Genomic DNA, 25,090 nt, shown 5'->3' on the forward strand with positions numbered 1-25,090 from the left:
ACAAACAAACAAACAAAAAATCTAGTTGCTTTCAGTGCAAACAATCTTCCATCACAAAACAAGCATTTAGAAAAAAAAAAAAAAGTTATAAAAATAAACAATTAAGAAGTCTTATAAATTGCATCACAGGAGGTTTGGATTGGATATTGGGAAGAATTCCTTCATGGACAGGGTGATCAAGCATTGGAGGGGGCTGCCCAGGGAAGTGGTGAAGTTCCCATCCCTAGAGGTATTTAAAAGACAGGTGGACATGGCCCTAAGGGACATGGTTTAGTGATGGGATTCAGTAGGTCAGGTTGATGGTTGGACTTGGAGATCTTGAAAGTCTATTCCAACCTAGATGATTCTATGACTCTAATTACCTGACAGGACTATTTGAGACATCTGGATCATGGGCTGCTACAGTTCCAATGATAGTGCCAACCTTTGCTGCTTCAGACACCACCATGGAGTACAAACGTGAAGTAAACATAGGCGGCTCATCAACATCTTCTACAATTATCTTCACTGTTGTCATGTCATTGAAGGGTCCAAGACTCAGGAAGCGAGGGTCAACATGCATATTGGCTGCTTCTATCCTCAGGGTATAGCTTGTTTTAGCTTCAAAATCCAGCTCCTATACAGGTAAAATTATTTGGAAATTTTATTACCCAGTAATATTGCAGCAAAAATATACTCACTCACAACAATCAGTGAGTATAAAATGAGATTTTCCATCTGTATTCAAGCAATACTTTTGATTGGCAAAACATAGTTGATGTCTCTTTTTTCGGCTTTCTCAAAACACTGGCTTTGTAATGTCTTGCTCAGTCTGATCTGACATAGCTTGAATGACTACTGTAAAATGATGAGATAATAAAGTTATTTTTCATCAGTGTATTAGTATTTTTAAGAAAATCTATAATTGCCTAAACATGTTTGATTTTGTAGAAATACGAGTGGGATTTTCAAGAATACTCTTAATTCCACTATAACTATTCCTAGCAAGTATTTCCCAATAATTTAATGGGAAGGACAGTTCTGAAAATTCTGCCCTGTGAATTAAATTATTAACTCAGAATTCTCTGAGTTAATACCAAAACTTTGTGTGACATCTTTGGGAACCAAATTCTCTTTCATTACTTCATTTCTGTGAATGAATTCTCTTTATTTGTATTTTTCTAAGGTAATATGCCTAATAACCCAGATACAATGTGCCATATAACCCAGACATGATAAATCTATATAATATTCACTAGTGAAAACACCTCTTTCAGGAAACTATGGTTTTGTTTTGCTTTGTTTTGTTTTTGCATAACATTGGCACTATAAACTATTACTCCCAAGTTCTTTATAAGTTTGTGGAGAAAATATGTCAATCAATTCCATGACATTGCTTATATGACAATATTTTGTATTTAGATACAGCCTGGAGATTCATTTGTTTTATCTGTTAAACGTTTTTTTTTTTTCCATCTTCATTCCAATTTAATTTTCTTTGATTAAAGTAGAATTCCCTTTAGAATTAATACTGCTTTAGAGTTAAAAAAATAGCCCCCAGAACTCACGGTATATCTGTGATCTGGATAACAGTAACATTAAAAAACATGTTTTGGAAGCAAAAAGTCTTTTTACCTCACAGGTAATTATTGAAGGAAAACATCATATTAATATTAGAACCATTTACCCCACTTCTACAGTCTTAGTCCGTCAGTTTGCACCAAATGCCTGGCTAATTATTTCTTTGCAATTCCAAGTTTAAACATTAAGAACAACAGACCCAACTATTTCTAAAACTGCAGTCTAATTACTCAACTGTCTTTTCAAACTATGTTTCCAAGTGTACAAAACAGATTTTAGAAGTGTTTCTGCAGTTTTGATCCTGAGCAAATCATAAGTATCCGAAATGAGCCTGCAAAATAATCTGAGAGTATCCACAAAACATTCCTGTATTCACTCAGAGGAGGAGCAGGGTGAAATACACATCTATTGACCTACAAATACAAGAATATAAGTTGTCCATCGAATTACAGTAAAATAAATCCCAAATGAGCATCTTAAAGTCAGTGATTAAGCTGACATTACACTACATCTGTAAACAGCCTGGATTTAAAAATGAAAAATGATTTGCAACATATCACATTTGGAAAGGTACTGAACTTTTGTAATATCTATGTGGCAACAAAAGGCTTTTCTGAACAGGAATGCTTATGATCCTCAAGATATGCAAGCACTTACTTCCTGCATTGAATCAGAGATGAAGTACCCATAGTTCTCCAAAAAGGGTTATGCCATAAAAGCCGGGTCTGGATACTGGTCAATACTCTATATACAACTGGTCAGTGTTTACTACTAAAGGATGTTGATATTGTTTTGAATCTTAATCTTTGTTTTACATTTAAATACAAAATATGTCCTATGGAACACACCTTAAAGGCATAATGCAAATGTACTGTGATATTAGAATGATAAAAAAATTCTCAGAAAGTGTACTGTATGATGATAAAAATGAAGCAATGGATATAACCAGATAAGTGGCGAGGTTAAGGAGAAGAAAACCAAATGAAAATATGTTCATACTCTTCTCACTTTCAAGTGGAAACATCGTATGAACTAAACAAACGATAACCTGAAGAACTTCACAGACAAAACACTGAGATTTGATGAATAATAATAATAATAATTAAAAGCCTTAATCAAACTATATATTTTTTGTTACAATGATCTAAAATATATGTCCAACTTCTGTATGTCTCTTATGTTGCAGGCAAAAAAAAATCTATGCTGACTTAATTTTTATTAGAAACTAGTGTTTTCAAATGAAATAGAACAGTATTATATATAATATAACAATATTATACAGTACTCCAGATTCTGCTTATTTTATTATTCAATTGAAATTGAAATGTGATATCACATGACATTTATTATTAATCTGCCCTAGATGCTTAAAATAACATTGTATAACTGAATTACACTATAAAAAAAAGGTGAAGCTGTGGTCTGCTGCATGAATATTCTAAACTTGGATGTGTTTTCTATTGAATAAAAAGGATGAATTATTAGTGTTAATTTCTGTTAACACAAAACTAAGGAGTACCCAACACACGGTAAATTATGAGGCAAAATAAGTCAAATAGTGATGTTTCCATTTAATTCTTCTTACATATATTATGTCTTGTGACTCCAAGACAACAATTTAGTACTGCATAGCTAGACTGTGTTTCTTTTATTTTCTTTCCTTTTTTTTTTTTTAATTTTATTTTATTTTCACATTTCCCTTCTAACTTTAAAATTGCATAGGGTGAAGAAAGGAAGGCCACTTTGTTTTCATTAATCAGTTATATCTGTTGAAATTGGATGATACAGAAATTTTTAATCAAACATGAAAATCATGGCAGATACAGACAAGATACTTTCTAATGACATGCAAACATCAACACCAAAGTCATCCTAAGGAAAAAAAAAAAAAAAAAAAAAAAGTTTGTGAAAATTTTGAATTAATGCAAAATGTGCATAGAGCAAATTATATAAAATTTATTTTTACAGTCTAAGACCAATAGTGAAGTAATTATTTAAATGAAAATTTTGCAGACCTCATATTTGAGGTCTCCATATTGATTTTAAAAAGACTAAATTAGAGCCTTGGTTTTTAATTAAAAGTCATAAAACCATTTGTTTTCCATGTGAATTCTTACCACAAAGCTTACATGCTCTAAGATCATCATATTTCATTCTTTAATATAGAAAGATATCATCTTTTATTTGACTAGAGTACAGGAGTGTTAGACTGGTAGGGAATACACATTCAGTAGAAAGGCTTTTCTTCATTGAGAAGGATGGAAAACTAATGATGGTGGAGATGCATATTTTTAACAGGTTTGTTTCACCTTCTCTAACTTAGCCACATACATCTGAGAAAATAGCGATATGCTGCTTCCTGTGAGTGAAGATTCTTTTAGGGAAGGAATCAGCTGGTCTACTTATGAATGTTTTTCACCAACCAGTAAAAAGAGTGTCTCAAGAACTGGAAGATGTAAACATTTGCTTTCAATATTTTCAACAATTTGCTTTCAAGGGAATCCTGCCCGAGGATTCCCTCAGATATTCTCTGGTACCCAAAGCTGCTAGTAGTTTACAAAAGCTCTAAGGTTCTCTGTTCATCCAAGACAAACAAACAAAAAATATATAAATCTAATGTATGCATATATATGGTGGGGAACAGTTGGTGTTTAGAAGAGGAAGAGAATGGATGGGCAAGGCAGGGGTTGCATCATCAAATGGTGTAGAGTTATAAAAGGGCAGTACTGTTGTCTGTTTCTTAGTTCTTTGCAGCAGAGTCTGTTTGCTGTTGGGTTTGACAATGACTACAAAAGCTAAAGTCATCAATCTCAATCTCTTCCTATAAGATACACATCCTTAGATCCTATGGTGAGTAAACAGGTATCAAGATTTAATGAAGAATATAATCTGGGAAAATAAACAAAATCTCTAAAATATTGTTAGCATACAAATGTTCTTGACCTACAGGAAATGTTTAGACATTCCGTATAAAATATAATGAAGATATTACGTACTACAGACACTAACAGAAGACTGAAAAAAGTAAATTGAAAAGATCTCCTTTTTTTCTCTCCTTATCTAATTATCACTGATACTTGTTATATAGTGAGCATTTTTTAACTGGCCTGTGAATCATATCTTCATTATTTCCTGCCATAACAAAAGCACAGATTCCAATAACAGAATAGCAAGTCAGCAGCTTACAAATCACTACATCAGCGTTGAAGGTTAAAAGGAAAATATATACTTCAGTTCTTCAGTACAGTGAATAGAGCTTGACAGCTTCATTAATATCTGTGTATTAGTGTTATCTGATTAGATCTTGTGCAGGATCATTCATCATTCTCTCCTTTTGGGGCTCTCATGTTTACTTTCTGTCTTTTTTTTTTTTTTTTTTTTTTTTAAGGGTGAGAATTTTGTCCTGTCTGAATGAAATTACAAAACAAGTCACCTATATCACAGAGACTGGATATGAAGTTATCTTTCACAGGAAGCCTATTTTAGAAATGTTCATTTTTTACTGTATGGTAACTTTGTAATAATGTACCTTACAGAGGTGAAAATCCCATTTTTAAGCCCAATTGAGGTTTTTTTTTTTTTTTTTTTTTTTTTTTTTATTGAAAACTGCAGTACATCAAACAAATGAACATTATGTCTCAAAGGAACCATGGAAGGCTCAAGGTGTTACATTGTAAACATTTCTCTGATATGGAATTGAAAGCAAATTTTCTAGCTGAAAAAGAAATGTTAACACTAACAGAAAGATAGCTTTTCACTCAAAGGCTTACACATAAAACATCCGTATTTATAATTGCAAGTATTACTCTTAGAATGAGATCAGGTTTTAGAATAATATCAGTGGTTTTTTTGTTGTTCTTGTTGTTGTTTTTATGCGTACATACTTTGCAACTTCTTTTCACACTTCTTCATATAACATTCGAAGTGTTTGATGATATTGGTGGTCGGGCTGTGTATTGGGGGGAGAAATTAAGACAATGTGAGCAATAACTGTGTAGCGGAAAATCTTGATGCTGGTCACTTGCTAAAGTAAAACATGACAACCCTCTACAGAGTCTTCAGACATTATTTTTATTTTTATTTTTTAAAATCGAGTCTGCTAAAATTTCTCCCTAGGCTTCAAACAGCTTGAATCAGATCTCATAGCCTTTCAAAAAGTTACATATAATGCACATAATAAAAATATACCTTGCACACTTTTGTGTGCAATTTTTAAATACCACTACAACTTCAAACACCAAGGAACTAGGAGGATGCATATTATCTATCAGGTTTTATCCTACATTTTTTTGACACTCATCTATTATTATTACTGAGGTCTCACTGTAGCCTGCAACTTTATAAAGAAAGTGGAAGCCATACTTATACGATGTTTTTCTCAGTGCACTGTTTTTAGGAATAGTGTTTTGGAAACTCCAAACAATGGGGTCTCTGTATTCTTGTCCGTAGTAATTAAATCAAAAATTCCATTCATGGGTATTACGATCAGAATTCTGTGAACAGTAATCCTGAATTCACTTTGAAATTGTACACACATAGATTTGCAATACTACAAAATTTGTTCTATTAATTGATTAATCATTCACTTCCATAAATGTTACTTCAATTCTAAGTCTACTGCTGCAGAGAGACCAATCCAACAGGTTTTTTTGTTTGTTTTTTTTTTTTTTTTTTTTTTATAACTCCAATATCTGCAGAAAAATTGCACATTTTTTCTAAACACCCTCACTACTATCAAATGAGATACTGCTCGTATGTAAATGATTTGCGTCCTTTCTAACAGAGCATTGATAGCAGTATGTTAATTACAAATGAATTCACAGGAAGGAATTGATCCTACTCTACAGATGGAAAACTGAGTCACAGCGTGAATGAGGATAAAATTTTCAAATACTTCTAAAGAATATAAATGCCTGATTCCATTTCAAAAGCTGTACAAGAAAATTTTTCCAAACATATCACCTAAGGTGGATGTTTTACTAATCCTCCTTAAATGTAACTTAGACATCTGACTGAGTTTTGCTTAGGAATTTACCAAAGAGAGTGTGCCTATGGGGTGAAGGCATAAAAATAAAGAAATAATCTGGGGCTAGAGAACAGCCAAATTCTCCCACTGAACTTTGCTTATGGGTCCCATTTACTTCTTGTTTATTCTAGCTTATGAAAAACAAAGACTTTTTTTTTTTTTTTCTGGAATATTTTTAGGTTGGAAACAGAGCATGACATCTTAAATACAGCTTACATACTTTTATATGCCTTCTAGATGCATACTGCATATATTACTTGCATGCACTTTCAGTTAATGAATTTAGTTAATGTATTGTGGTAGAAGTTTAGTTTTCCTTGAATGAACTTAAGAAATTTGCTGCAACACATTTACATTAGCTTCACATCTTATTCATTTAATTCATATTCAAGCATGCTGACCAGGACATAGGAAAATCAGGTGTCTCAAGTGTAAGAAGAGCCATAGAGCAGCAAATTATAAAGTGCCACTGCATGCATGTTATTTAGTGATAATGAATAAGGTAGCACAATTCTCTTTACTCTTTGGAGGGGCAAAGACCAAGGGGAAGAAAATACAGAAAAAAGTATTCATTCTTTCTTTTATTTCATATTCTCAAGGGAATTATTATAAGAATATCAGCCTATTGTAAAATTATTACCTTGAACTAAGATTTAGGCCAGCAGCTTGTATATACTGACATTAGGCAATAAGCAGCAACAGCATCAGCGTGCTCAAGAACATTTATATTCTATTCTTGCTTTAGTTATAAAAATTATGAGCAACTTTTATTCTGTTTAGAGAAAAATCCATCCAGAATAAACCACAAAAGCCAAGCTGATATCTGAATTTAGGAATGCAAAATAGATAAATGAAACAGCATACAATTCATATATTGATTAATATCACTGAGTATCACTGTTAGGATAAAATAATGTTTGTTTCTTTGTTTTTCTGACTTCTGATTTTTTTTAAAGTCTCTGTGTTCTTCCAGTACAGAGAAGAAATGTGTTTAAATGTGCATGAATAAATAAATAAATAAGCCAATCCGCATCTCATTCATCAGACTTTCATGCCAATAGCATGCATTAGTCAAGGACATTATAGACAAGTAAGCTTGGGAAATACATACAACATTATGTTTGCATAACATTGTATTCATTCTACTGTCTCTATCCTTATTACATCTCTTTTTCAAACTTGTTCAGTTTTCTGTATTTATATATATAAATGCATTGTTTGAATTTTTATTTTGCCAATCCTTGAGCATTTTTTTTCATATTTCATCCACTTGGAGAATACAAAAATTATACATTTTTCACCAAATGCTTAAATCTTGTTTCTTTCTTCTTTTTTTTTTTTTCTTTTTTTTTTTTTTTTCTTTTTTTTTTTTTTTTCTTGTTATGAGTTAAAACATATTTTTTAACATAAGTTAACTAGTTTTGGGGTCAGCATTTCAAATTTTTTCAAAAAGGTTATCTAGGAACAGACCATATCCTCAGCTTGTGTGTGGAACTCTGTTAAGCAAGTGCCAACTTTCTCCACAAAACCTAGCACAAAAGTGGATGGAGTAGTGCCTCCAGCTGCCCACGTATACTGACAGTGATTTGGATGTTTGGTCTCTTGATTTGTATGTACTATTAGAGCAGAAGTACACAAAATTAAAGCATGTATTTACATTTAGAGTGGAATCACACCTTTCCACAAGTCTTTGCAATGGCATTTTACTGCTTGATTTGGATGCAGAAGTGTTATCTGGACATATATGTACACATGAGTTTAAATGAAAGGCACACATTTGGAGGCTGAGCTGTTTCTCAGTGTCTCAGCTGACTTTAGTGGCATGAAAAGAAAAGAGCTAATGGCACTCAGAGGTGTACAGAACATCATGTGCCAGGTAGTAAAATGTTAAGGCAGTTTCCATGCTACAGTTCTTCCCTCATTCCTTAATGAAAAGCACACATCATCATACAAGGATAAATTCTACCCGACTCCGTAGTTACAGAGCCTATAAGGTTAGGCTCTGTAACTGAAATTCATTTAACCTGTGTACACTTGTCAATGGCCTTCCATGTTCTTGTTCCATGTGCTTCAGAGAAGAACAAGATGTCTCATAACTACTGTGCATGGGATCTTCATTTTATTTCTTCCCTCTAAGTCAATGATCTCTGCTATTTTATTTGCAGGTTTAGTAGGGAAAATATTTCAACCTTGAGCAAGACATCAATTTCCCTGGAATTCAGTGGAGACCTAAGAGGACAAATAGGTTTGGGAGGTGCCCCTCAGTGTGGGAACTTACTTTCAGGTAAAACAGGGGGAAAGGTAGTTAGTAATCTTACAAAAATGAGAGAAAAATTGTAATGCTGCAGAGGAGAAAAAAAAAAAAAAAAAAAAAAAAAAAGCCTGAATTCTTGTATCTACAGCAGTGTCCACTAGATTTAAAAAAGATTAGCAAATGGTTATTTCATTGGGTCAAAATTTGTTAACTTCTTTAGTTCAGTCCAACAGCCATTTCATAGGGCATTTCTCAGAACAAATGTTCTTTACTGAAAAATCCAGTTCGGTTCCCTAATGGAAATGATGATAGAAATAATAAATGACAATTATTTGGCTCACTTGAATCAGGAGAGTCCCAGAACAAACACTGTGACTACCAAAACATAAAATTTAAAACATTCTTATAAGCTCCCAAATAAGACTGTTGAAGCCCCCAACTGATTCAGTGTTGCACACTGTGACACTTGATAAACACTCTCTCTCTCTAGAATGGGTATAATTCTTCCAGATCTTTCCTCAAAAGCTTTAAATGAGTGAGCTGAAGGAGCCACATTTAATTTGGCTGTTGAACAGTCAACTAGCTTTTCATCACTTGTATTTCAAACATTTTAAGCAGAAATTAGCACAGTATGCAAGAAGTGTCAGACAAATGCTTTTGCCTTGAAAAAAATGATTTACTTTACATGTTTTAGAGCCTGATCTTTCAAGGATGCTGAACATCCTACATTTGCTCTGACATCTATGGATGCTTACCAGCTCTCAGCAGGTGTTCAGGGCATAAGAGAATTAGCCCATTACTTTGCAACATCATGCAGTATTAACTTATTTCAAAAGAGAAGTGATACTGAAATTTATATTGCTTTAGAAAGAAATCAGTGCACCAGGAGAAAAAATAATGAAAATTGGTACATGAAATTTGCAGAGATTAAAGAGTACCTAGGCAAGAGAAATCACTTAGAGGATTAATGTAATTGTAACAATATGTCAGAATTCAGTAACATGGCTACACTTAAAATACTAAGTCCCACATTTTAGAGGATGATTAATAGCTTAGAACAGTTAGGACCATAGCTTCAGTGTAGTCATTGTCAAACATTCTCATATTAAGAGTATGAAACTTTAAGACATCGTGTTCTTCTGTCTAAGGTTTTTTTTGTCAGGTTTCCTGTTCTACTCAAAATTGAAAATTTATGCCAAAATATTTCAGCCCACTATTATTTTGGAAAAAAATATACTTTTTAAAATGTGTTGCAGTACGGCAAGAATGCTCAGTTTTAATATTTTATATAAACCCAATTTTTCTGTTTTAAAATGCTAGTTATTTAACTGCATATATGGAAAGCTGAAATAAAAATATTTCTTTAAATATATTTTTTTTTTGAAATAATATTTTTATAGTAAATTATCTTGTAAAACAGCTAGTCTTACTGATACGTAATTTTAATATAAATTATGTGTACTTTCTGGACTGAACAAGGTTGTCTAAAGATAATTCGATCTTTATTTATTTATTTGTTAGGCTTGGGATATATTTCAGATTTGGAGCTTACATTTTTAATGTCTGATATATTTTTCACATTTTCTATTTAATTGAAAAATGATAGTAAAATTGACATTCTCATTCAAGCTTGTATGTTCTGGGTCAGACATAAACTAACAAGCAAAACAATAAAACAAAATAACCCTTGCCAAAAAAAAAAAAAAAATCACAATAATTTTCACTGTAAGGCATTAGAAAGCTCAGAACCAGGTACACATACATGCATGGTGAAATTCAGCAATGTCAACTCTTACATCAGAAAAGGGTTTTAGAAACAAACAAACAAAAAATCACCTTCACAGTTCCTGCCCTTATCTTGCCCAGACCCAAGCAGAATCAGTGAGAAAAATTAGACCTACCTTCTGAATGGTGATGATTCCTTCCTGAGTGTCTTTGTCCACAGAAATTTTAAATACTCCCAAACCATCACCATCCACAATCTTATACTCCATTTCAGCATTGGGTCCCACATCTGCATCTGCAGCTTTTATTCTGGCCACCACAGAAGCCACAGGTAAAGACTCTGGGACATTATATTGATATGATCCTGTGAAATTTAGAAGTTTAATAAATTCATAGTTTCCTGAGACTGCAAGCTAATATATACATATATACAATATATATTGTATTATATATATTCTTCCGTATTCATGCATCTGAGTATTTATTCAAACTACCAGAAAATATTCTTCAGTTTAAATAGAAGGTTTGGACCTTCTATAGATGGACTCTACTTTGAGTACTATGGGTATTCATTTTTTTCTACAAAAATTACAAGACAAAGATGCATGAACATCTTTACACACTTAAATGTAAGTCATGAGGCAAATGTCTGCAACTTTCCAATGAAAAAGATGTTTTCCTTCTTTGTTTTCTACAAAAGAGGAAACAGAAGTAAATATATCAAATGAAATTAATATAGAGACATTACTTTATAAACCTATATCTGAGGGGAAGGAATTCATAGGTGGTCTTGCAATGTTTCACACATCCCTGAACTAGATATAATGAGGAAGTAAGCGGTAGAAACAAAGACTTGAGCAAAGTTGAGTTAAATAACTTGGCTGCAGCATTAAAGATTAGCTTTGTGCAGTGTTTCTGGCTGGCTTGAGGCGTGTGTCTGAGGGTCTCTAATTTGGGTGCATGGGCAGCACATGGGGCTATGGGAATATATATGTAGTGGAGAAAAATAGCAGTAAGGGTCTCCTGTTCAAGAGCCATTGGGAGTCCATGACTTTCATCCCTTCATATATCTTGGTAAGGCAGTTTACATTCTGAATATGACTAGAAACTGAGATATATTCTTTGACAATAAATGCATCATCTGCACTCTTGAAAATTCCAGCTTTTTCGTTCAAGTAGAAAATTATATATATGCTGTCAAAAGAATATCTGAATGCAGTCAGTAGCCGATAATATCTTCAACTTCAAAAATAACTTCTTATTCTATGATTACTTGAAACAGTTAATGGTAGGAAGCCTGTTTTACATTGTTGTAGGTGAAGCTGGAGTGGATATATTCTTCACATTATTTTTGTGTTACTTTGCAAGGACATTATAAGATCATGTGATTTTTGTAAAATTATCCCAGACAGAATGTTATTAATAAACTGGTAAGAGAAAACAACTGTGTATTCCTTTCTCCGTCTGGGATGAGAGCCACCTTGGTGAAAGAAAGTAAACTGAGGGAAGATGAATGTCCAGCTCTTCTGTGATTAACTTTTTACAAAACACTATACACAAGAGAAATCCTGCTGAAGTTCCAAAGTAATATGAAAGATTAACAGTCAAGAAATTAAGTATCCTGAAGTCCAACTGGCAAGAGATAAGGATCTGTTAACTTGTATATTTTGTCTTTTTATTGGTAGTGAAGCAGTAAAATATTTTAATAAATGCACCTACTTCATTTCATATGCTCTAAAATATATTAGCTAAACAAACAAAAAAAAATATTCCAATTTAGTAGTAGTAGCAATAATAACAATAATTATAGTAATATACATTGCTGTCAGTGGTTCTCAAAGTATTTGACATGGAAGTTGACTAATTTTATTCTTTGATTAGAAATAACAAAATATATAAAGAAAATAGCAATGTTTAGAAATAATTCCAAAATTCAAGTAACTTACGTCGTGGAAAGCGGGGTGGGTTGTCATTTACATCAGTCAGTGTGACAGTTACAGATGTTGTTCCTGATAATCCACCATTTTGCCCAACCATGTCCTTTGCTTGAATAACTAGTAGATATTGATCCTTGGCTTCTCTATCCATATTTGGAAGGGCAGTCTTGATAACACCTGCAGTAAGACAAGATATGTCAATGGCTGCAGAAGTAAATATATTGCCGTGAAAGCTGAGTTTGCCTTTAAAAGGTAGCAGCAAATCAATGACTGGAAAAAAAAAAAAAAAAAAAAAGATAAGAAAAAACACTAATAATATTTTACTAGGAACTGAACTGTCATACTACAAGCTTAATTGAAGAAGTAGTGAAACCACTGAAAACCACATTTTATTTATTTATTTTTTTCAGTTTGTGTTACATTGTTTGGGTAAAACATGACCATGTTTTCAGAATATCTTCTCCCTGAACTGCAAAGTTACTCAGGTAACACCCCCTTCCTTGAAAGATATCATCTCCACTCTCTTACAGCTAGTAAGAATAGCATATTCTGTATTCGCTTTCAAGATTCCAAGTTCAAGATTCATTTTACAATGCCCAACAGTCATTCAGCACATTAACTCTTACAAATATTGATATCATGACACATTCTGCATATATATGCAATTATCTTATTTCACCAAATATTTGCTTTAAAAATAACTACTTCTAAAGTATTAACATAATTAAGATACCTCTATTAAAGAAAATATTGTTATATCTGAAATAAAGTTTTTGTTATAACCATTTGATTATCTGCATACAATTTGTAATTATTTGATTTGAAACAAAAACCAAAAGAAAGCTCCATGCTTCCTTCTTTTAGTTCTGTTGATATAGATCAGAAAATAAATACTCTTTCTCAAAACCTGATGACTTTATGAATATTTCATGTTCAGCACACAGTACAGCTGCTAACTCTGATTTCCAGAGAGGCAGCCGCTTACTCCAGCAGCACTTAGCGTCAGCAGTAAAGGAAACATAAACAATCTAAATAAAGGAGAGGCACACTGGGGCACATATCTCTGCATGTGATGTTTGCCGAATGTTTAGTTACAGTTTTATTTCTTTCTTCCCTTCTGAATTCAGGACTTGCCATTAATCAACTCATGGCTGAAACATTTACTTCACAGACTGCCTGGCACTATTTCACCCCTTTTACAACATATTAAAAAATACAGTTAACATACAATTTCATAACTTTATTGTCTCTACAATACTTTTCCTGGACTGCTTGTTTTTCTATCATATTTAAATTGTCAAGCAGTGTTAAACAGGAAGCTAATTATCAGGCACACAGGAAATTTCAGTATCACATCAAAATCAAATAGAATGCAAACATTCCAGTCTCAATCTTTAAAGGTTCTGATTTAGCAGAAAATACCATATTATTGGTCAGGGACTGTTTGCAGTCATTGTGACAATATACATTGTACATACACATAGAAAGCCAAAAATAAAATACTATGTATCATATCTTTTTGTGGAAAAAAAATACTATATTGAGGACAGATTTGTTGTAATATGAATATGTTTATACTGCTTATTTCTGCAAATTTAGATGCTGTTAAATGGAGTGTATCTTTTTGGTCACAACATTAGCATTCAGGTCTGTTTCCCAACACATTTTTTTAAATGAGAAATAGAGTAAATAGTTTGTTTCTCTTTTGCCTCAGCATGTCCATCTCTGAAATGGAGATTATAATTTCTCTCCATGCATGCTAAATAGCAAAATTTTTGCTATAATAGCAAAATCATTTAATTTGGAAAAGATTTTCAAGATCACCAAGTCCAACCATCAACCTGACCTACTGAGTCTCATCACAAAGCCAAACTTCCAAGGGTGGACACTCCACCACTCCCTGGGCAGCCCCTTCCAGTGCTTTGACCAACATCCCTCTGAAGAAATTCTTCCTAATGTCCAATTTAAACCTCCCCTGGTACAAGCTGGTACCATTTCCTCACATCCTATCACTTGTAACCTGAGAAAAGAGACCAACACACTCCTTGCTGCAACCTCCTTTCAGGTAGTTACAGACAGTGTGAGGTTTCCCCTCAACCTCCTCTTCTCCAGACTTCGCAGCCTCAATTCACAGAATCACAGTCATAGAGTGGTTTGAGTTGGAAGGAACCTCAAAGATTCCAAGCTCTCTGCCATGGACACCTACCACTGAATCAGGTTGCTCAAAGCTCCATCACACCTGACCTTAAATACTTTCAAGGATTGAGCATCTACAACTTCTCCAGAACACAACATGTTCCAGTGCCTCATCACCCTCAGAGTAAAGAATATCTTCCTAATTCCTAATCTAAATCTACACTTTTTTAGTTTAAAGTGTACACTTTTTTAGTTTAAAGTGTGTTCTCGTATCACTACATTCCCTGATAGAGTCCTTCTGGTTTCCTGTAGGCCCCCTTTAGGTACTGGAAGGCAACTATAAGGTCTCCCTGGAACCCTGTCTTCTCCAGGCTGAAGAACCCCAGCTCTCTCAACCTGTCTTCATAGGAGAGGTGTTCCAGTCATCTTCATGGACCACCTCTGAACTCGTTCTAATACATCCATACTTTTCTTGTGCTAGGGGTCCCAGAGCCTAATGCAGTGCTCCAGGTGGGGTCTCACGAGAGCAGAGCAGCAGGGAAGAATCACTTTCCTTGACCTGCTGGCCACACAGTTTTTGATGTAGCCTAGGATATGGTTGTCTTTCCAACTTTTCCAACTCCTTTCTGAATTTCATGTCAACCAGGTCCTTCTCCTCAGGTCTGCTGTCAATCCATTGTACACCCAGCCTGTATTTGTGCTTAGGATTGCTCCGGCACAGATGGACCTTGCTCTTTGCAAGTTCATGAAGCTGAATGAACTTCATGAGGTTAAAATTCCCCAAGTCGCTTTTCATAAGTCTTGTTGTCTGGTTCCTTCACCAACTTTGTTGCTCTTCTTTGCACACAAAAGACCAACTCAATATCCTTCTTGTTGTGGAGGACCCAAAACTGAACAAAATATACAGTTAAAGGGGCAATTTTTATTAAAAAAAATATATATATATATTAAAAAAGGAATAAAGGTTATGTTTTCGTGTACCTGAAAATACACAATACATTTTCACAAAATTTCAAGAAAATAGTCATTAAAAATATAATAATTTGTTTTGAAAGTGACAGAAGGATAGTGTATCAGATGAGGATGGGAAGTACAATGATTTCTGGTTCAAACTAGTGAATAAAGAATACTTTTCCCACCAAAAAAAAAATAAAATAATCCAGTTTGAAAAGTGAAGGAGTGAGGTGGTCATGCCATAAATCTACACTTTAGGAAATCTGGTGAATAGGTGACATTTGGACATTTCCATAACAAATATCTGAAAATGAAACAAATAAAAACAAAACAAATAAAAACAAACAAACAAAGCAAATGTTCACAACATCTTGAAATTTTCATTGTTCAGAAATACTGAAACAGGCAGTAGACCAGGGAGCTGGTAGATTGACAAAGAGGTAAAATTTCAGTTTCAACACTATAAGCTTATCAAATTGCTCAGATGTGTTAATTTTGTGGTATATTCAGAAGAATAAGAGAGTAAAAGATCAACAAAATCATAAGGTCTTCAATTAATCAAGAGATCGCATTAATAAGTTCCTAGCAAATTTTAATGCACATGCTTTTTTTTTTTTTTTTTTTTTTTTTCTCAGCCTTACTGTAGAGAGAGTTTGTGAAAAGTTACCTGTCTTTGGCTCCACAGAAAAGTAAGGTTGTCCTTGCAATATGCTGTAAACCACTCGGGCACTGTTGCCATAAGTAGGATCATCTGCATCAGTGGCTGTTACTTGAACCACAGAGGTACCTGCAAAATGTTTAAGGAACTATTTTACATAAAAGATCCATGCATCTGAACTACATGCAACATGCAGTTCCAATGGAACAGTGTGAGGTGGCTTTTTCACAGCTGTTCATCACTTCCATGATTCTGCCTAGAATATAAGGTCCTTTTTGTAAAGCAATAATATTAATCGTTATAGAATTTGTTCTTCCTAAATAGTCTCAGAGTTTAACTCACAGTAACAGAAACCACATCACTCAGTAGTTCCCCTCTCTATTTATAAATTTGGTTGGTGGAGGGTATATATAACAACAAACTTCCAATGAACAGTGTTTTAAACAATGATGAAGCCTGAAGTATGGTTGATAATTATGCCTGAAATATGTTATGAAATATCAAGTATGAAATATAGTAACAATTTCCCTTTGAAGATAAGTCCACATATTAAAATTATTAATTATGGGTAATACAGATTAAAATATAAACATATTCACATAAATTACATATTTTGATATTTATAAATACACACATATATATACAAATTAATTTTAGTCTATAACATTACTTGCCCTTTTATACAAGAGAAGACTGAAAAGTTTCTATTTCAGCTCAGACAACAAACAAGTGAGAGATACCTCCAAATAAATAAATACCTCCAAATATAAAGCACTCATTTTCCTCTGTATCTACAACGTTTCAGTAACACTTGAGGTCATAATCTGCTAAATAGAAATAAATATTTCTTTAGGATAAATGTCTGTATGTTAACAGGAATAAGAAAGCAACATATTTAACTGGTTAGCAAGAAGGGTGTAATTTGTGAGAATCTCATTCAACATCCCTCTCCTATTTATTATGTTCTCTATGTAAGTTACCATTTGTTTTTGTTCTGTACATGATGTACACTCTGAGTTCAGAATGGACTCCAACACATGGGAGCCAGGGTCTTGGCTGTGGTCACCACCTTTGATAGGTGGAAAGGATTATTATTTCTCACTGGCAGATTGTCTGGAACATTGAGACCTTCTACTCAACAGCCGAAGGACCCATTTGGAGGTTAGGTTGCAAATTAATATTGTAGCAATTTGGCAGATACCCAGTGCAGATCTTCAGCTGAGGATCATATTCCCTATTAAACTGGATTTAGAAACAAGATTAGAGAGAAACATTTGTTAAAAAGAGTGTTTGTTTTCCAACTGAACACATTTTTGTTCTGTGAAAATGAGAGCAGCAAATCCAGAAATCATTCTTTAAGAACAAACTGCTATAACAAGTGACCAGGATGAATTCAACATACATTGTACTCTGGTTAGTTTTATTTTGACTTACTCAGGAAAGGATGAGAGAAAGTTCTGAAATTATTCATGTTTAGTATAGTATGTGCACCATTCACTCTCTTTAGTTTTTCTATTCTCAGATAAGTAGAAGATCATAAATGGGTCTTGGGATCAGGCTGAAGGTTCAGAGAGAAAGAGGATAAAATGATGCCCTTTATAAAATGGTACAAATAACAAAGGATGAGATTTACTTGAATGAATTCTGACCAGAAATCATCTTTCATAAGATAACTTTATTCATATATGACCTAACTAACCCATGTTCCTGACCTCTCTTCCTAAAGTATCAATGGCAAGGCATTATGTTTGCAATTCTGTTTCAAATGTATTTTCTCTCTCTCTCTCTTTCTAATATTTTTGTACAGAGAGAAGGTCCCTCTCAACCTGAAATTTCATGTGCAACTATTAAGTAGATGGGAAGTTTAAAAAGAAAATTGATAGTTAATCCATCAAGTCGTTTATCAGTTACTGGGCTTAAAATACATCAATTTTCTGTTCATCATTAAGAGCTTTGATTCAGTATGTCAAACTGATTTTACAGATTACTTTATAATGTTATCCATATGGAGACCTATTTTAAATTTTCCAGAGTCTCTTAAGCTTTTGAGTACAAGGGTGTCCTAATTTGACATCCTGTGTTTTTTGTGAAAGCTTACCACATTTACACAGTCTCTAAGCCCTGACAGTGAAGCTTATGATGTCTGCAAATATTGGCGAAAGTTCTTATAAACCTCAAGGAGCTGTGCCTTTGCTCCTTGTTCTTGGTGCTTTCAAGGACTTCAGACCAATAAAAGATCAAAGAAATTACAAGCTCTGCAATCTCATCACAGAAATTCTGCAATCTTGGAAGGAATTGTTTGCTATAAAATATCTACTGATGTGACAAGCAAGACTTCTACATTCTGTGAGATAAATAAAGCCAGTATCTGAATCTAATTGGTTCTCCCCTAAACTGATGGTTTTACCTTTCAAACACATATATCTACAAGAAACAAAACCAAACAAACTATCATACAAACAAAATTAGGCAGAAATTCTAACACCAAATATTTCTGCACTCATCCTGTTTGACTGTAATCAGCAACTAGAAAATGATGATACTTTCCTAGTCCCTTTACGCTTTTTTTTTTTTTTTCCTCAAAGCTCATAGGAAAGGTATTTTTTAAACAGCTACTATTATAATTATTTCTTTGAGATTTGTGCTCAAAAAACTTTGAATTTCCAGAAATTCTATGTCCAGAGGGAGATTTTTGCACAATATATTAAAAAAAAAATAATAATATATGCAATCTAACATAAGGTGTTTTAACGATGTGAATAGACCTACTTTTAGGAGATCTGTTGCAAGGAAACATAATACACGGAAAGATCAGTAGAGATTTCCAGAGATATTTTCCCAGAGGAAGATTTCTCTTGAAGAATAAGGATTCCTTAAGAGGATCAACGTTGCAACACAGAGATGTGTTCCTTTACTGAAATTGTCTTCCTTCCTGAACACTTTCCCTGACCTCACAACAGAGGCAAGCAATTATCATGTAAGTGTCCAAGTAATGGTGGAATCAAAGGTAACATGGGACAGTCTACAAACAGAACCACACCTTCTTTTCATTTAATGAACTGGTTGGTGCTGTAAATCTTTATTGCAGCATTGTTCAGAGCCCTAGATTGAGGTAGAAACAGGACACTAACCCTACCTCAAACCCATTAACGTGCAGTTACAGCCTGTAGCTTCACAACTTCAACTTTAAATATTTCTCATAGTTTGTATATGATACAGGCTGAAAAGACAACGGACATTTACTGAAAAATCATGTATTTTCCTCTTGGATATGGATTTATCTACAATTATCTTTCTATACAATAGTCTAGGGCTTTGTAGCAAAGCTACAATATCAGTTCATCTAAATGAATTCTACATAAAGCGTCTTCATAAAGTTTTTAAACAATTGCAGCAAATATTGAGGGAAAGTCTGTGCTGTTACATGGATGTTCTACATATTTTGTTATTGATGATTAGCTAATAACACTGGCTTCTGCGTGGATAGCACAGACTTCTGTTTTGTTGCTGTTATTGTTGATGGTGTTTGTTTGTTTGTTTGCTTTATTTATTTATCCAGAATGTTTAAGCTGTCATTTTTAACCTAACCCTTAACAGACACTAATAGATATCACAATATAACAGTTATCTCACAATATAACAGTTATCTAAGAACTTGATATGTTTAAGTTCTGATATTAGGACAAAAAGAAGAGAAGAGGTTCTTCTATTGAGGGCACCCAGAATTTAGAATTATATTTATACTTCATTTTATCAGTCAAGATTCACAGAGGTGTCGGATGTTGCAGAGATCAGCCTTTTCTGTGATAGGATCAAATAAAAGTGAGCTGAGCTGGTTGAGCTAGTTGTTGATGTTGTTTTGAGATGGAGACACTTCACAGGGATCATTTTTAAATCTCTAGGTTTATTGTTTTATTTTTTTTTAGAAACCTCTCTACAGTTTTTTTGTTTGTTTGTTTGTTTGTTTTTTAAATTGTTATTGCAGTGTGTAGTACTTGATCAAAGTTTTAAAATAGATTTGTATGAGAAATGTGTGTTACTTCAGTTTTTAACACTGGTGAAATCATTTAAGGGAAAATTGGTTTCCAAAATTAGATGAATTTAACAAATGCAGATTTTTGAAACTACACAAGCCCTGAAAAATAGAATTTTAGCCATATTAAAAAATTAAATCTAGGCAGACAGTTACTAAAGATATGGACTATTATAAATTAATGATGTATAATATGCGAAACAATTCTATGATGGCTTCACATTTCTAAAGGATAGCAGTTTCTACCAGAAATACTAAACAACATTACTAACAAGGTATCCATAATACCTGCTTAATCTCTAAATGCAATTACCTAGCCTGGATTATCTAGTCTGCTCCACAGCTTCTGGTATTTCTGTGCTTCTGCCTTTGGGCTAGATCTGGTGTCATAATGCCTTGACAGTTTTTCCCCTCCAGGAGCACAAAGTAGGAGGCACAGTACCTGGAAGCAGGTTCTACACTTATCCCTCTTTAGTCTGCCTTCACTTGGGAAAAATCCCAAGATTGGGATCAAGGTTGGATGAAGCACTTTTTTTTTTTTTTTTTTTATAAATATGAAGTTTTCCATCCATCTCAATCAGATATAACAAATGTAACAAGAAAGAAAGGCATTACTTGTGTTAGGTGATAAGTAAGGCTGTTCGTTCATATGTGCGGAGAGTCTAGAAAATGAAACAAAGTCAAAGCTATGTTGTTCATTGGATTTTTTATTGCCAGTTCTCTTGGTTATAAGCCAAATGGGTCTGTCTCACTTCAGCTGTTTTTGTATACAACATCACACATCCCAGGAATGCTCTTTTAATACTCTTTTAAGTATGATTGACAAACTTTTTCTTTGAAATATAAAACTGCCAGATGTTTTTAAGTAAAATGACTACTTAAATATATATGATTTTCAGATAAGCCATATCTTTGAGGGTTTTGCTATGAATAGATTTATAAGCCATCAAGATTTTCCCTTTGGATTTTCCCTTCCATTTACCCTTTTCATCTTAATCAGTATAATTGGACCAGACCCAAATATAATTTGAACCTGACCCAAAGTCATTTAAAATAACAGAAAATATTGACTTCAATTAGCCTTAGATAATGCCCTAAAATATTTGCCAAATATAATACATAATCATTACATTTGCATAACCTTCCTTAAGGTTAAAGGTGATAGTTCTAGCTTTATAGTTAATTTGGGTTTATAATCCTTTGATCTCTTTCATTTTGCTAAATATCCAATTAAAAATCATTGTCATAGATATAATTTCATGCAAAATAGGAGAAAAAAATACTTTGTTTTGCCTGAATATTTCACAAATGCTCTGAGTGGTTAATTAAAACTTGTGTTATATGAATAAACTATGGATCTATGTAACTATGTAAGACAAGTGCCACATAAGCACTTCATGGTAATCCTTAATTTAGTAATATTTCAGTATTCAGTAGATGTGTGATACAAACACTGAAGATATTTTAAATGTACAGTTCCAGGAAGTTCATGAAGATGAAACTGCCCTGCCTCAACACAGATCTTAGAGACTGCACATAGTACAGTTAATGATAATTTTGTACAACATTCTACCTAAATTGAACATATATTTTGTGCTGCTGTCCATATGGGATAGAATTTCTTTCAAACACTCACGTGGTAAAGATTCATCAAAATATGCAAAACCATCTCATTTTGAAAAACAGTCCTTATGTCACCCATTGTTTAACATGCACTTCCCAAGAGTTGATTCCCAATGTGTTTTTGGAACAAATGGAACGTCTGTGGGAGGCTGGGGCAAGGATCTGTGTGTATAGGCAAACCCCAGATATTTACAGAGTCGTTCATATGTCAATATATCAGTACAGGACAGGAAAGTGGTAACTCCTCGAAGAGGGAAATTAAGAGATATTAGAGATATTATTCTTAAAGAAGAAGGACAAAGGTGTAAAAATCTAGTTATTGTAGCATTCTACAGCTCACAATCAAATCCTAAAACAAAACATCAATTGCTCTCTCTCTCTATATATATATAACAGAACATGTTTCTACAGTGCTAACTATAGGTTTTAGTCTTATATTATCTGATTATTTTTGCCAAGTTCAGTAGGCAAAAGTTCTCATCAGTGTATCACAATATCATATCCACCCTAATGCTGCTCAAAAGCTATGGTGTCCATCCTTCTTTCCATGGATGCTACTGCTTCTTCAGCTATTCACATAGTGTTTGAGTGATAATGAATAAGATATCTAAGTATTTATGCTCACTGGTTAGTAAAATAAATAAATAGAAAACTCATTAACATTGTTTTACTAATATTCTATTGGCTCCTAAATTGAGATTCAAATGTAAAAGCAGTGTTGATAAATGATTGCTGCAGGGCACACAGGCAGGGAAGACTTTTATTTATTTATTTATTTATTTATTTATTTATTTATTTATTTTTTTATTCCTCTCTCTAGCTCTAATTTAGAGACATTGTTCAATGTCCAAAAATAAAAATAGAAATAAAAATAAAAAAAATATTTTAAAAAGTATTGACAACACTATATCAAATTATATATTGGCAGCTTACTTAAGAAGTCACTTAAGTACTTAAGTGCCAAATTTTGCTATGGTCTAAAATCAGTCAAACAAAGACATTCTTACTTTCAGTCACCATAAAACTTTCTTAACCTGAGGTAGGAGTTCCCATACATGTATTTCCACTGACATAGATGAAGTTCTTATGCTTTTTAACGTCACGCTTGTATTTAGAACTTGAAGATATACTAAAATTCAACAAAATGTCTCTGGGCAAAATTCTTATCTGTCTTGAATCAGACAGGTTTTGAAGAAACACAAGCACCTGACAACAGATAAACATTTGTTCTCTCTAAAATGAAAAGATGGCGTATTTGATGTTGAAATTCTTTTATAATTCAAAGTCAGGTATAGAAGCTTCACTCCTTTTGTAACAAAGAAAAGAGGTCTGAAGCCTCTAATAGCTATTCTTCCCTGATTCTACTGGAATTTTATCAACTACCCCCAGCTGTACCCCAATATCTGCTACTTGCATTTATTTCCCAGAGAGCTGGATTTGAGTATTAGAAAAGATACACAATAAACTGTTACAAATATATGCAACACTTACCAAAATGTTATGCATTGGTAGGAATATGAAGAATTTGTTAAGAACAGACTTTATCTGAACAAAATGATATATTATCACTTCTGAATACCATAGCATAGGTGTGAAACTTATTATTGTTAATGAGAATTACAAGACAAAGCCTCTGGGCACTGGAATGAGAAATACATCATAAAATGCTTATCTGAGTCCCTGAATAGCTATTTGAGTTTCACAACATTTTTGAGGGGTAAATCTAGTATGCTATTTTCAGTTCAGCCTTGAAATATCTAACTGTTGCAGGTGGCTCATAGATAATTAAGTAACTTATTGTGATACAGTAAAAAAATGAATTTGTTTTAAAAAAGGCAACAGGAAAAAAATTCCCACAACATCAACAGTGTATTTTGCACTTACCCACAGGAGACATCTCAGGAACTCCAGCAGTGTAAGGACCATCCAGAAATTTTGGCTCATTGTCATTGATGTCCTGAATCTTAATGACGAACTCAGATTCTGGTTCCACAGGTTTATTAGTCAGCCTATCTAGTGCTTGTGCTCGGAGTGTGTAGTAGGCCTGCTCTTCTCGATCCAGCCTCTTTGTAGCATGAATATCCCCTGTGTTCTCATCAATAATGAAAATGGAACTTGCCCCTTCGCCTGACAAGATGTATTTGATGGAACCATCTCCTTTATCAACATCAGAGTGAAGCTGGTGAAAAATTGATGAGAGATGAGATTAACTTACAAGAGAGTCAGTGGCATGGAGATATGTAAAAATAATTCTTATGTTGAACAGTAGTACATGAAATTTTATTGTTCTTGGAAAGATAAGCTGAATGTTTATCAGGCACAGCACATAAGGGACTGTTAGAATCTGTCAGTTTACTCTTCTGAGCAAGACAATTTCATTCCTTTCTGCAAAGGAATGAAAATGCATTTTCAAATACATTTTATATCATCCAATACTCTTCCTCATCATGAAGACTCTTTTAAATCATGGAACAAGATTCCATAGTTTTTGTAGCTCTTTTATGTCTACTGAGTCCCACGTTCCTGTTACAGAATACAGACTCAAACACCACTGATATACCTTTAAAACTTGTATCAACAATTAATTGATCTAGATATCATGTCAAAGTAATACACACACACCATAATGGATCACTATTTTTAAATAGATGAGGAGAATATTAAAGATGATAAGATTCTTTCTCTCTTGTCTACTTTGTACCTGCTCTTAACTCTGTATCACACTGGGTTTGGAGGTAACTCTACTGTCATCATTATTACAATGTCCTCCACTGAGGAGGTCTTTTTTTTTTTTTTTTTTTTTTTTTTTTTTTTCTTCTCAGCTGGGATTATCTTTGAGATACTAATCACTTCCAGAATGCATTTGCAGTATATTGCTGTCTCAGGCACAACTTTGTACAGCTGCAAAGCCTTCTCCTATTTCAGCAGGGAAGAACTAGTGATCAGTTTTGAATTTTTCACATGGGTGAAAACCTGCCTATTTCTTACACATTAGTTCATTTACACTGTTTCACACAGTCAGGTTATCTCATGCAATTGCAGTGCACTTTCTCTCTCTTTTAAGGCAAGAATGGAATCTGAGCTTCAGAGTGGATTGAAAAACAGAAGAGGGGTATCTAAAGCAGATTAGATACATTATTTCAAAATATAGCTTATCCTAATTCGACTGCTTCCTAACTCCTGA

The 25,090-nt window shown here is 33.5% G+C and overlaps 1 protein-coding gene across 1 annotated transcript in view; it reads right to left on the reverse strand.

The window, feature by feature from the left end:
• The window catches only part of CDH7 (cadherin 7), an 87,960-nt gene that overhangs the window by 25,585 nt on the left and 37,285 nt on the right, over positions 1–25,090 (reverse strand). Inside the window, exons 3-7 of the mRNA XM_084508469.1 lie at positions 23,791–24,085; positions 16,260–16,379; positions 12,512–12,679; positions 10,742–10,929; positions 363–616 (exon numbers count right to left, since the gene is read on the reverse strand). Of these exons, the coding sequence (XP_084364595.1) occupies positions 363–616; positions 10,742–10,929; positions 12,512–12,679; positions 16,260–16,379; positions 23,791–24,085 (1,025 nt within the window). The remainder of the gene's footprint in view (positions 1–362; positions 617–10,741; positions 10,930–12,511; positions 12,680–16,259; positions 16,380–23,790; positions 24,086–25,090) is intronic.

Source organism: Aythya ferina, assembly GCF_964211825.1.
Source record: "Aythya ferina genome assembly, chromosome: 2".
In the NCBI taxonomy this organism is placed as follows: Eukaryota; Metazoa; Chordata; class Aves; order Anseriformes; family Anatidae; genus Aythya; species Aythya ferina.